This window comes from Symsagittifera roscoffensis, chromosome 4, assembly GCF_963678635.1.
Source record: "Symsagittifera roscoffensis chromosome 4, txSymRosc1.1, whole genome shotgun sequence".
In the NCBI taxonomy this organism is placed as follows: Eukaryota; Metazoa; Xenacoelomorpha; order Acoela; family Convolutidae; genus Symsagittifera; species Symsagittifera roscoffensis.
Genome location: NC_087065.1, coordinates 47,676,129 through 47,688,530, shown reverse-complemented (window position 1 = coordinate 47,688,530; position 12,402 = coordinate 47,676,129). Strand labels below are relative to the sequence as shown.

At 33.5% G+C, this 12,402-nt stretch overlaps 1 protein-coding gene across 1 annotated transcript; it reads left to right on the top strand.

Moving 5' to 3' along the window:
• The first annotated feature begins 8,179 nt into the window (after nucleotides 1-8,179).
• LOC134845067 (trimethylamine monooxygenase-like) lies at nucleotides 8,180-11,285 on the top strand. The gene is made up of 5 exons (XM_063861912.1): nucleotides 8,180-8,713; nucleotides 8,892-9,334; nucleotides 9,562-9,739; nucleotides 10,077-10,318; nucleotides 10,645-11,285. Exons 1-5 carry the CDS (start codon nucleotides 8,547-8,549, stop codon nucleotides 10,902-10,904), a joined length of 1,290 nt encoding a protein of 429 aa, XP_063717982.1. The 5' UTR covers nucleotides 8,180-8,546; the 3' UTR covers nucleotides 10,905-11,285.
• The last annotated feature ends 1,117 nt before the right edge of the window (nucleotides 11,286-12,402 follow it).

Here is a 12,402-nt window from a genome sequence, read left to right as displayed (position 1 = left end):
CGCATAACTCTGCAAATTGAAAATCTAAATTTTATTCGTTCATGTTTCTTCGCGCCGTTGAGATGTTTGAAATTAGATAGTTCAAACTTCTTTTTTTTTAACCAATGGAATTGATTTTGAAATTAAATCAGATATTAAATAGCAGAAACTTGATCAATTTAATATGCACTCCAATTTAGAAGTGATCTTAAAACATTTAGAATTTTTTTTTTCATGATACTATCCCGGAAAAACACTCGTCAGGAGCAGGCATAAAAATGTTTTCCTCAATTTCAAAAACGCTGCAGCCATAAGAAAGTTGCTAAAGTAACAGTGTTTTTGAAATTGAGGAAAACATTTTTATGCCTGCTCCTGACGAGTGGTTTTCAGGGATAGTATCATGAAAAAAAAATTTCTAAATGTTTTAAGATCACTTCTAAATTGGAGTGCATATTAAATTGATCAAGTTTCTGCTATTTAATTTCTGATTTAATTTCAAATTCAATTCCATTGGTAAAAAGAAAGAAGTTTGAACTATCTAATTTCCGACATCTCAACGGCGCGAAGAAACGTGAACGAATAAAATTTAGATTCTCAATTTTCATAGTTATCCGTAGATAAAATGAATGAAATTTTGATTCAGCTTTTTTCTGGTTAAGAAAAGTGTCGATCATGAAAAAATGTTGAAATTCCAAGAGGTTGAATTTCATGTTTTCTCTCTTCTGAAACTCACCACCTATAAACTTTAAAAAACTGTTATTCAGTCTTAAGTGTCAATGATTATAATGATATTGATGATTTAATTTCAAATTCAATTCCATTGATAAAAAGAAAGAAGTTTGAGCTATCTAATTTCCAACATCTCAACGGCGCGAAGAAACGTGAACGAATAAAATTTAGATTTTCAATTTTCATAGTTATCAGTGGATAAAATGAATGAAATTTTGATTCAGCTTTTTTCTGGTTAAGAAAAGTGTCGATCATGAAAAAAATTTGAAATTCCAAGAGGTTGAATTTCATGTTTTCTCTCTTCTGAAACTCAACACCTATAAAACTTTGAAAAACTGTTGTTCAGTCTTAAGTGTCAATGATTATAATGCTATTGATGATTTAATTTCAAATTCAATTCCATTGATAAAAAGAAAGAAGTTTGAGCTATCTAATTTCCAACATCTCAACGGCGCGAAGAAACGTGAACGAATAAAATTTAGATTTTCAATTTTCATAGTTATCCGTGGATAAAATGAATGAAATTTTGATTCAGCTTTTTTCTGGTTAAGAAAAGTGTCGATCATGAAAAAAATTTGAAATTCCAAGAGGTTGCATTTCATGTTTTCTCTCTTCTGAAACTCAACACCTATAAAACTTTGAAAAACTGTTGTTCAGTCTTAAGTGTCAATGATTATAATGCTATTGATGATTTAATTTCAAATTCAATTCCATTGATAAAAAGAAAGAAGTTTGAGCTATCTAATTTCCAACATCTCAACGGCGCGAAGAAACGTGAACGAATAAAATTTAGATTTTCAATTTTCATAGTTATCCGTGGATAAAATGAATGAAATTTTGATTCAGCTTTTTTCTGGTTAAGAAAAGTGTTGATCATGAAAAAATTTTGAAATTCCAAGAGGTTGAATTTCATGTTTTCTCTCTTCTGAAACTCAACACCTATAAAACTTTGAAAAACTGTTGTTCAGTCTTAAGTGTCAATGGTTATAATGCTATTGATGATTTAATTTCAAATTCAATTCCATTGATAAAAAGAAAGAAGTTTGAGCTATCTAATTTCCAACACCTCAACGGCGCGAAGAAACGTGAACGAATAAAATTTAGATTTTCAATTTTCATAGTTATCCATGGATAAAATGAATGAAATTTTGATTCAGCTTTTTTCTGGTTAAGAAAAGTGTCGATCATGAAAAAATTTTGAAATTCCAAGAGGTTGAATTTCATGTTTTCTCTCTTCTGAAACTCAACACCTATAAAACTTTGAAAAACTGTTGTTCAGTCTTAAGTGTCAATGATTATAATGCTATTGATGATTTAATTTCAAATTCAATTCCATTGATAAAAAGAAAGAAGTTTGAGCTATCTAATTTCCAACACCTCAACGGCGCGAAGAAACGTGAACGAATAAAATTTAGATTTTCAATTTTCATAGTTATCCATGGATAAAATGAATGAAATTTTGATTCAGCTTTTTTCTGGTTAAGAAAAGTGTCGATCATGAAAAAATTTTGAAATTCCAAGAGGTTGAATTTCATGTTTTCTCTCTTCTGAAACTCAACACCTATAAAACTTTGAAAAACTGTTGTTCAGTCTTAAGTGTCAATGATTATAATGCTATTGATGATTTAATTTCAAATTCAATTCCATTGATAAAAAGAAAGAATTTTGAGCTATCTAATTTCCAACATCTCAACGCCGTGAAGAAACGTGAACGAATAAAATTTAGATTTTCAATTTTCATAGTTATCCGTGGATAAAATGAATGAAATTTTGATTCAGCTTTTTTCTGGTTAAGAAAAGTGTCGATCATGAAAAAATTTTGAAATTCCAAGAGGTTGAATTTCATGTTTTCTCTCTTCTGAAACTCAACACCTATAAAACTTTGAAAAACTGTTGTTCAGTCTTAAGTGTCAATGATTATAATGCTATTGATGATTTAATTTCAAATTCAATTCCATTGATAAAAAGAAAGAAGTTTGAGCTATCTAATTTCCAACACCTCAACGGCGCGAAGAAACGTGAACGAATAAAATTTAGATTTTCAATTTTCATAGTTATCCATGGATAAAATGAATGAAATTTTGATTCAGCTTTTTTCTGGTTAAGAAAAGTGTCGATCATGAAAAAATTTTGAAATTCCAAGAGGTTGATTTTCATGTTTTCTCTCTTCTGAAACTCAACGCCTATAAAACTTAAAAAAACTGTTGTTCAGTCTTAAGTGTCAATGTATATAATGATGAAACTTCAAATAATTGTGGTGAAATATTTTCGTATTCTTTTCAGTAAGTGCTATACGCTCATTTGTTTGCTCATTTTTTGAACATGCAACACTCAGATTGAATAACTGATTGACCCGCTTGAGAGTTAAACCACGTTATCTCGGCTAGTAAATGAGAGGCGCCATGGGCGTTTTACACGAATTGTTGCCTGTAAAGTTAACCAGCTGCTGCTATAACAACGGCAGTCTTATCGGTAGCGTATTCCCTTAATTCTCATTTTGTTTTGCAAGCTGAAAAAAAAACGATAGGAACATTGTTAGGCAATGGCGAATACCTATATTTTTACCAGTTTTTGTCCCAGTTGCCTGTAATTTTTTCATCGCTTGTATCGTTTTTACGGCGGTCAGTTGATTACAATGACAAAGTTTTCTGGCATTTTATGTTCAAAATTACGGTGCCTTCTTAAATTTACCTTTTCGTTTGCGCTTTTAGGCTTTGCTCTAATACGACAAAAATTTGAAATCAATTCCTGGAAACCATTATGCAAAGAGCGCCCAACTACAAGTACTAAAAGGCTCTGATGCTGCTCATTTCTCATTTCAGCAGAACGAACCATGAACATGCGGTACTTTCGAAAAGGAATTTTTTTCCAATAAAAACCAAAACATACAATACCGAATGATTTTATGGAACAAATTGCATTTTTTGTGACCACAGTGGTTAAAAGCATTGTAAGTCATTGTAATTTTTTAAAATTATTTTAAGGCTATGATAACAGGGTCCAATAAAAAAAAAGGAACGGTCTTGTGAAAGTGCGAGTATTAAGTGTAAAAATGGGTTCAGTTATGAAAATTTGCTGCGGTAGGCGTAAAAGAAAAACAGGATAAAAGGAAAAACCGTAAGAAAATATGTGTTGTCAGCTTTAAAATTCCAAACCACAATTTTTCTATATCAAATTTCCTGATTCTAATTATCCTGCTATAACAGCTCAATTGCTAAAAATGAGAGCTCCAAGTATTTGCAGGGTAGTTAATCGAAGTTTTTCATAGATTTTCAGGTGAGATATATAATTTACCAGGGCCAGCTTGGCAGAATAGTGTTGTGTGATCTTACTTGAGCATCATTTGTTTGATACTTTAAATCTAAGATTTGACTTCGAACGGGATTTCATTTTTGATTTTATTTATCATAGGCTTCCTTGAAAGAAAACTGTGCGTCTAAATAACAATTTTTTAGGTGTATTTTTTCGTACAGTTTTTAGAAGAGTGCGTATATTACTTCAATCACAGATTGCTCTGCGTTGTGCGAACCCATTATACAAATAGCACCCAACTGCAAGCCTGAAAAATTTTTGAGGCCGTTGTTTTTTCACTTGAGCAAAACTAAATATGAAATTGCGTTAACTCTGAAAAAAAAATTTTGGAGTTGGAATAAAAATCAAAACGAACGAAAACCCCAAAGATATTAAAAAAAAGAAAACAATCCTTTGCGACCACAGTGATTAAAATTGCTGTAAATCATTCAAACCGTTCTAACTGTACTTTGGCTATGTTTACAAAAGAGTCCAATAACGAAAAGGGGATAGCTTCGCTAAAATACTACTTTTAAAAGTAACATTGCATTCAATTTTGAAAATTTGAAGCGGTAGTCGTGAAAAGAAAAACAGGGTAAGAGAGCTTGTGTCGACAGCTTTAAAATTCAAAACAATAATTTGATTCGAAAATTTTATATCAATTTTCTTTTAAATATATATCAACACTTTGTTTTGGGCACTTTTTAGAAAATTTTGACCAAAAAAACGCGTTTTTTTGGCGCGCGCTTCCCCTCAAAATTAGTATATATTGGCGCCGAAGGCGCCTTTAGAAAATTTTTAGGGTCGGTCGGCCAAAAATGGATTTCTTAAAAAGTACCAAAGGGGGGACCCTTTGGGTTGGCAGGGGTCCGCCCCAACCCCCCCCCCCCCCCCTAAATCCGCCCCTGCTTTGATGTTCAGATAAATTTGCTCCTTTGAGTTGGCTTTCTGATAAGTTATCGAAATGCTTGGGAAATTTGTTTCCTATCAAAATTATCGCGCATGATTTGGACAGTCACAGAAAAAGAATCGTGAAGAAAACATCAATTTAAAAGAGCAAATGACCTAGGACATAGGAAACTTGCAGGCTTAAATAATTAATTGACAGAAAATAAGTCTTAAAGTTGCTTAAAATTTCAAATTTGCATGCAGGCGTTCGATCAAGAAGAAAGCCGTACGGCGTTACGGAATAACATATTCTAATTTTTTTGCGACCACACTTAGAAGCGTGAAAAAAGAAAACAATTGAGCTGTGTCTATATTTGTTTTTTAATCTGCATAGTGCATACACAGCAACACCAAATGCCGGTAAAAATCGGCTTGCTTAAATTTCAAAGACTATATAGTTGGCATTTTGGCATACAATCCTAGTTCAGCGGATCGCACCCCTTGTGTATGGATGGCAGTATTCAACGAGATGCCTCCATGCTCAATTTTTTAAATGTAAAAAAGGACCTAAAATTACTATTGAGAAAAAGTGTAGAGTCGCTACAGAAAAAGTATTGTAAACAATTAAAAAAATGAAGTAAAATTTTGGTTCATAATCTATGAATGGGACTGATTCGCTTTTAATACTGTGTTTTTATACCATTGCACTTTTGCGTAAACGTTTTTTCTATTTTTGAGAAATTATGTTTGTTTTTCTGACTTTTTTTTTGCGGCTCAAAGTAGTTTGATTATTAAACCATTTCGGACCAAAAACGTTAAGCTAAGTAAAAAACCTTTGAATTTATATAAACGGGCTGTTTCTGGTTCACTTTAACATAATGAATGAAATGTTTGGGAAGTTCTGCTCCAATCAAAGTTTATTTGGACAATCGCAAAAAAAATTCGAACTGACAAAAATTATCAAAAGGAGCGTATGACATAATTCGTAATTTTTTTAGGCTTTAAGTTGTGTTCAGACCAAATGTAAATTTCCATTCTGAATCGGATGATTGCTTTACCTCAATTAATCACCGAACTGGGTTGAGTGATATATCATAATTGAACCCTTCTATAGTCGTGATTCGAACGACATTTAAGAATTTCGAAAAAGTTTTCTCAGTGTCGAGAAAAACTTTTTGAAAACTTTGATTTTTGTCTGATTTCGAGCGAGTGAGCAGGCTTAGATTAGCTTATTTATGCTTAAAATGAGCCTTAAAAATTAAGTTTTACTCAAATGAAATTAATTTTTGGAGTTGTTAGCTTCATCTTGGGAATAAAAAACTTCAAAAATATGGAGAAAAAATTGAAAACTTAAAGAAAAATAATTTTCATTCTTTTTGGTTTTCTTTTTTTTTGCCTTTAGAAATTGTTTTCCAATTTGTCTATCTTACAATGCCTGACGAAGCTCTACTTTCCTTTATCACACCTCGCCGAAAAAACGACAATTTGAAAAAATAATTTTGTTGTCATTTTTTAAAAATGGTCGGAACATTTTGTATATTTGCACAGTAACCGGCTATTTTTGTTGAATTAATTTTGTTTGTTCCAAAGTTTTGGTATAAAAAATAGCGCACATCATTATAGCGACTTTTTTAAGCTTTTAAATTTTTATAGAACAACCTGTTAAGTTTTTGGAATAATTTTTGACTGTCTATCTTAAACTAACCTGAAATTAGTTTTTCGGATTTATATCAACATTAAAGTAGTGTTGTTCTCAGAAAAATGTGCATTGCAGATAGTGGTTGATGAAAAATTCTTTCAAAGCTGTGGGTGTTAGATGTTTCAAACAATTGACGTCTCTGAGAAAGCTCGGCAGTTTTTCATTGATCTTTTGCCATCAGTTCAAATGCAAGTTTAAATTTTTGGTTGTAAGAGATTTTTGCCTACTTGCGTCAGCTTTTTTTCGGAGTTTTTTTAAATCAGTTTTGGTAAAAAGTTTTTAGATCGAAGTATCAAACTGAGTTCTTGTTTATAATGTTGTTTTTTGGAGTAAATTATCTTTCAAGAGCAGAGTTTCATTACAGTATTTCATTCATTCAAGCACAATTTTACTAGTTTTCCTCAATTTTCCTCGTACGAATGTGATCAATATGATTCTGCTTTTGCGTAAATTTCCAGTAAATGAAAGATCGAAAACAGTTTTTGAACTGCCATGTTAAAAATTTGGTGAGTTTTATTTTTGATTTTTCATTTTGTTCACGAGCTCATTTTCTCGTTGTACACGAGCTTCTGAAATCAAAGATAAATGCCAGATTAAAAAAGTCTCTGATTTCTCAGATTTCTTTAGAAAAAGATCTGATCTGGAAATTTTTTTTTCGTGCATGAGAAAGGAACACCTTTTTTCGAGAATTTTGATGCCTGTTCTTTTTTCGAATACTACTGCTTCTTCTTATTGTTCCGATTTTCATAACGAAAGTAACGAATTTTTTAAGCTCGGGTAGGTTTTTTTTCTTCAGACAAATTTCGACTTTTTAACTAGCCATTTTCGACTGAATTTTTTTTAAAATCATTCGAAAGCTATTGTTGTCTTGAGGTTAAATTTGAAAGAAAATTCCACCTGTGATCATTTTTCAAAAAGTTATGGGGGTTTAAAGTTTTCCATCTAGGTCATTTTGGCCAAATTGGAACAATTAACGCGCGATATGTTTCGCGCTATTAACGCGTAAGCGGAGTTTTAATCCGTCTTAGAAATCCTTACAAGTTGGTTCAAAGAAGCCTATATGCCATAATTGATATGTTAATAGGCGCAAAATTTATCACTTTATACTAAATATGGCTGGCGTGTGGGGGGATGTTTTTACAAGAAATCTCAAATTTAAAAAAATGTAATTTTTTTACCTTTAAGTTTTTTTTGTTATTACTGCTCCATAGACCTTAAAAGGCAGTCGGAACGTTCAGGCCACCTAATACGAGCAGTCTTGTTTCTGTTACCTTTTAAAGAGAAGTCGCAGCGCGTTCCTGTGTCGCTTCAGAAGCGTTAATATATCGATTTCACAAGCGATAATTGACCTTCAAAAGGTTCATAGATCATCCTTACCACGACAGAAAATCTAAGTTAAAAAAATTTATTTGAACTTGAATTGTTCTGTTGGCTTTTTAAATTATGTTCAGTTAGCTATAGTCAAAATATCAGGTCAAGTTCATTCCGACATTTGAAAGTGAATGCGATTTTTATTGTCCGATGAAGTTTTGAACTATATAAAAATCGCATTCAATTGTAGTCTTTATCTGAATGCGAAGACAAAAATACATAATATTGTCGGCTCTAAAAATACGTGACCGCTAAGCTAAGTCATCTAAGTTAGGTTATATAAATGGAGCCAATAAGCCAATTGAGCTAGTGTAAAAATTTCATTTTCGTTAAGCTGACGCAATAAAGACCGTGAAGAAGTTGCCAAATAGTCATGGAATTGAATTAGCTTTGAGATCAAATGCGATCTTCTAGATTGTTCGAACCTTATTCTTCATTTCTGTGCTTTCAGTTATTTCTTGTTTAACGCCATCTGAAAACAGCTGGTACCTGCTTAAAACAAAAACTAAGTTTCTTTCAAAGTGTAATTGCGGAGTTCACTAACTTCAAAAACTTTCATAAATCAAACAAAAGTAAACTAAATTACAAAATGCCCAGTAAAACCAGAGGATGTGTAATTGGGGCCGGACCTTCCGGAGTTACGACTCTCCGAGCATTGCAAAGTCTCGAGGATGCGAGCGGAAGCATGGACTCGACCGGGTACGAAGTTGTCTGCTACGAGAGATACGACTCCATTGGCGGCATCTGGAACTTCAAGTAAGTTCCAACCATCTCAAAATACTTCTTGTTTATATTTTCGGTTGTAACCATGTCCATATTGAATTTGAAATGCCGACAAATGATTTGATTTTTAAAAAGTCAAACCTCTGCTTAATACTTTTTTCGACACTGTTTTATGTTAAAAAACAACAAAGCGATAAGTTTGACTCTTCAGGGGTCGAGAAGGGATCGAAAAAGACGGGATTGAAGCCCACTCGGGAATGTATGAAAACTTGAGGACGAATAACCCCAAAGAGGTCATCGAGTTGCCCGAACTCAAGATGCCCCAAGATAAAGTCGAGGATACGAAACCTTGCTACCCTGAGAGGTCCAACATGCTGAAATATCTGCAAAGCTTTGCACTCAAATTTCGACTCGAGAAATACATCAAATTCAACACTTGGGTTCAAAATGTATCTTTTGACCAGACAACGAAAAAATTCAGCGTCAAAGTTAAGGATCTGGTGGCTCAACAGGAAGAAATAGAGACGTTTGACTACGTAATAGTGGCAACAGGGCACTTCAACTATCCAAATGACGCAACGTATCCTGGCCAGGAGACTTTTAAAGGGAAGATTATTCACTCCAAACAGTTCATTGACGGTTCTAGATATAAAGGTTTGTATAGCAAGTAGTCTATGCAAGAAATAAGTTGTCAATTAGCAGCCAAAATTTTAGGTCTGATTCGGCCGAACTCTGAAAACTCTAAAACATCTACTGAAAACTCTGAAAACATTATTGAATGAGAATAACAGAAAAACAAAATCTGAAAATTGAAAAGAAAATCAATTCTTGAAAATGCGACATTGAAATGAAGAAATAAGAAACTCTTTCACTTTCTGTAGGAAAGAGAGTTCTGGTTGTGGGATCCTCTTTTTCCGCCGAAGACATAGCGATGCACTCTTTGCGAGCAGGCGCCCAGTATGTCACCATATCGTACAAAACCAAACCACAGCCGCTGAACTACCCAGGGGGCATAGATGTCAGGCCGCTTCTCGAAAACATCGATGGCAACACAGTTAGGTAAATAGTGCTTCATGTTCACCTGTGAAAATACATATCGGTGGTACAAATGTTTGCTACAATGATTTTTTCGGACCGTAAAAACATACGCATCTCACTGGAAAGCTAAGGAAAACAATCTGTATCGCAGTTTCAAAGTTTTGAATTGCTCGGAGTTAAGTTGTGAAGGAGTGAAACGACTGATACTAAAACGTTTGATGTTAAATTGTTTGGCGTTAAGTTGCATTACACCGTTTTTGGTATGTATATTAGCGGAGGCCCTAAAATCTAAGGTGCGTGCTTACCTCAACGTTTTGTGCAGTAACTGTGTCGCAATGTGTTTTTATTCTTCTTTTAGCTTCCAAGACGGATCCAAGGAAGAATATGACGTCATAATCTATTGCACTGGCTACGTTCACAACTTTCCTTTCATGGAAGATGATCTCAAACTAAAGACTGGAAACAGGCTGGCTGTGCCACTGTACAAACAAGTAGTGTTCCCCGACAACCCAAAGCTGTTCTACATTGGCATGCAGAACCAGTTCTACACATACCCGATGTTCTGGCTCCAGGGACATTTATGTGCAAAAATTATCAAAGGTGAGAGAGCGGCCTGCTCGTGTTTAAGTCTAATTTGCTTGCTCGTAACAAGCGTTACTTGATCATATCTCATTTAGTTGGAAAATTTTTAGGAAATTAATGGGGTTTTAATTGATCAGATAAAAAACGGTAATCTTTGATGTTGGATAGTAAATTGTAAGGACCCTATGTCCAAGATTTTAAGTTCGTGTGACAAGCAAGAGTTTAATGATGCTTAACAAATATTTTTACTTCCGATATTCTCTCGCCATCACTTGGAACTGAGTTTGAAAGAGCTATTTGGCTATAGTTTTCAAAGATTGAGTATTCATAGTTGTATGATTCAGGTGAGCTCGACGTTCCTCTAAAGCCAGAAATGCTGAAGGAAATAGAACAGAAGCAGTTCGAAGAGAGTCAGCTCCGGAACTACTATGAAGGCATTGACTTCCAAACGGACCACGTGAATGAACTGGCCAAAATAACTGGACAGATTATATGCGACAAGAGTAAATTGATGAAACAGTGGATCAGAGACAGAAACGAGGACTTTCAGACATTCCGAGAACAGACACATTTCGACTCTACATTCAACATTCTGGAGAACTAAGAACCTCTTCAGAAAACCGAGCAACGGCTTGCTTGAAGTTTGATTATAACTTTCAAAATTAAATCAACCTATGCTACAAACTTTATATTATTTCTACACTAAATGAGCCTCGGTAATTGTGGCTTTTGCTAACAAGGTAATTTTTGTTTTTATAAAGGGCAAAAAAACTTGAATGGATTACAATGAAGTACAGAGTTATAGTTTTTTTGCCCTTTAGGGTTTTAAGTGCGATTAGGAAGTAAAAAGTTGATCTACACTATAAAAAGTTGATCTACACCCATAAAAAAGTTGATCTACACTATCTAGCTTTAACAGAGAGTTAAGTCATCCGTTTTTTAATGCTGAAAATTTTATATTTGATTAAATTGAAGTTTTCACGGACTGTCTTTTTCAATATCAAAAATGGTCTCTCCTCTCTCTCTCTCTCTCTCTCTCGCTCTCTCTCTCTCTCTTCCACGCCCCGTCTCTCTCTCTCTCTCTCTCTCTTTCTTCTTTCTTTTCTCTTTCCACGAGAAATTCCTTATGAAACCCCAGCAGGGAGCAATTGGATTTGCGAACTAAAATCGCATCTAAGATTCAATTCAAATTGGTTATTGTGAACACATGGCAATCTAAGAAATTTGTCAAAACTAAAATTGAGAATTTGTGGAATTGAGAAATGTGAGATTTTGTGGAGTTGGTTTAAGTAGAAAACTGAGAAATTTGCGTAAAATTTTCATTAATCTGTTACAATAGGTGGTAATTTTGAGAAAAGTGCTTGTATTACGTTTAAAAAGTGACACAGAAATCCGTTCTATATTTTAATCAATTGTAAAAGCTACTAAAATTTCATAAAAACTTAATTCAATCTGATGAAAGTTATTCAACAATTCAAGTTTAACACTTCTGTTGCCATAAAATGTGGGTTTTTAAATAACTATGAGAAACTGGGAGAACCTGCCACACCTATTGTTTTATATCACCACATTTTTGTGTAGTTAGCCTACGTAATAACTTAGATGTATTCTGTGATCATCTTGTATCGGCTAACTGACCATCGGTTCTGTCGTGAAAACAGCGATTTTTTCGTTCGTGCATCAAAAATGCGGAGGATTTGAGAATTCAACTTACTTTTCAGCGCAAGTTAAGGTAACCTAAATAAATTTTTAAGGCAGGAGTCAGAGAATTGTATATTACTTTTCCTTGTTACCTCGCGTTAATTAATCTTGAAAGAAAGAAAAATACGAACTACTTGCTCTACATCAATCAAAAGAAAGTCAGACAAGTTTTTTTTATATCTTGAAAAATCTCACAAAAACATTAAGATCTATCATTCCATCCCATCTGCTTTGATCAAAATGATGCGTTTTGAGAAATTTTTCTAGATAGGTTCGTAAACTTCTATTAAACTCCTCTGTGCGATCTGAGGCTTTGAGTTTGGAATTTTTTTTAAGATTGATTTTAAAAGATTGATCCATGTTGGGTGAACAAGAAAATTTCTAAATCTTTTGAAAAATTG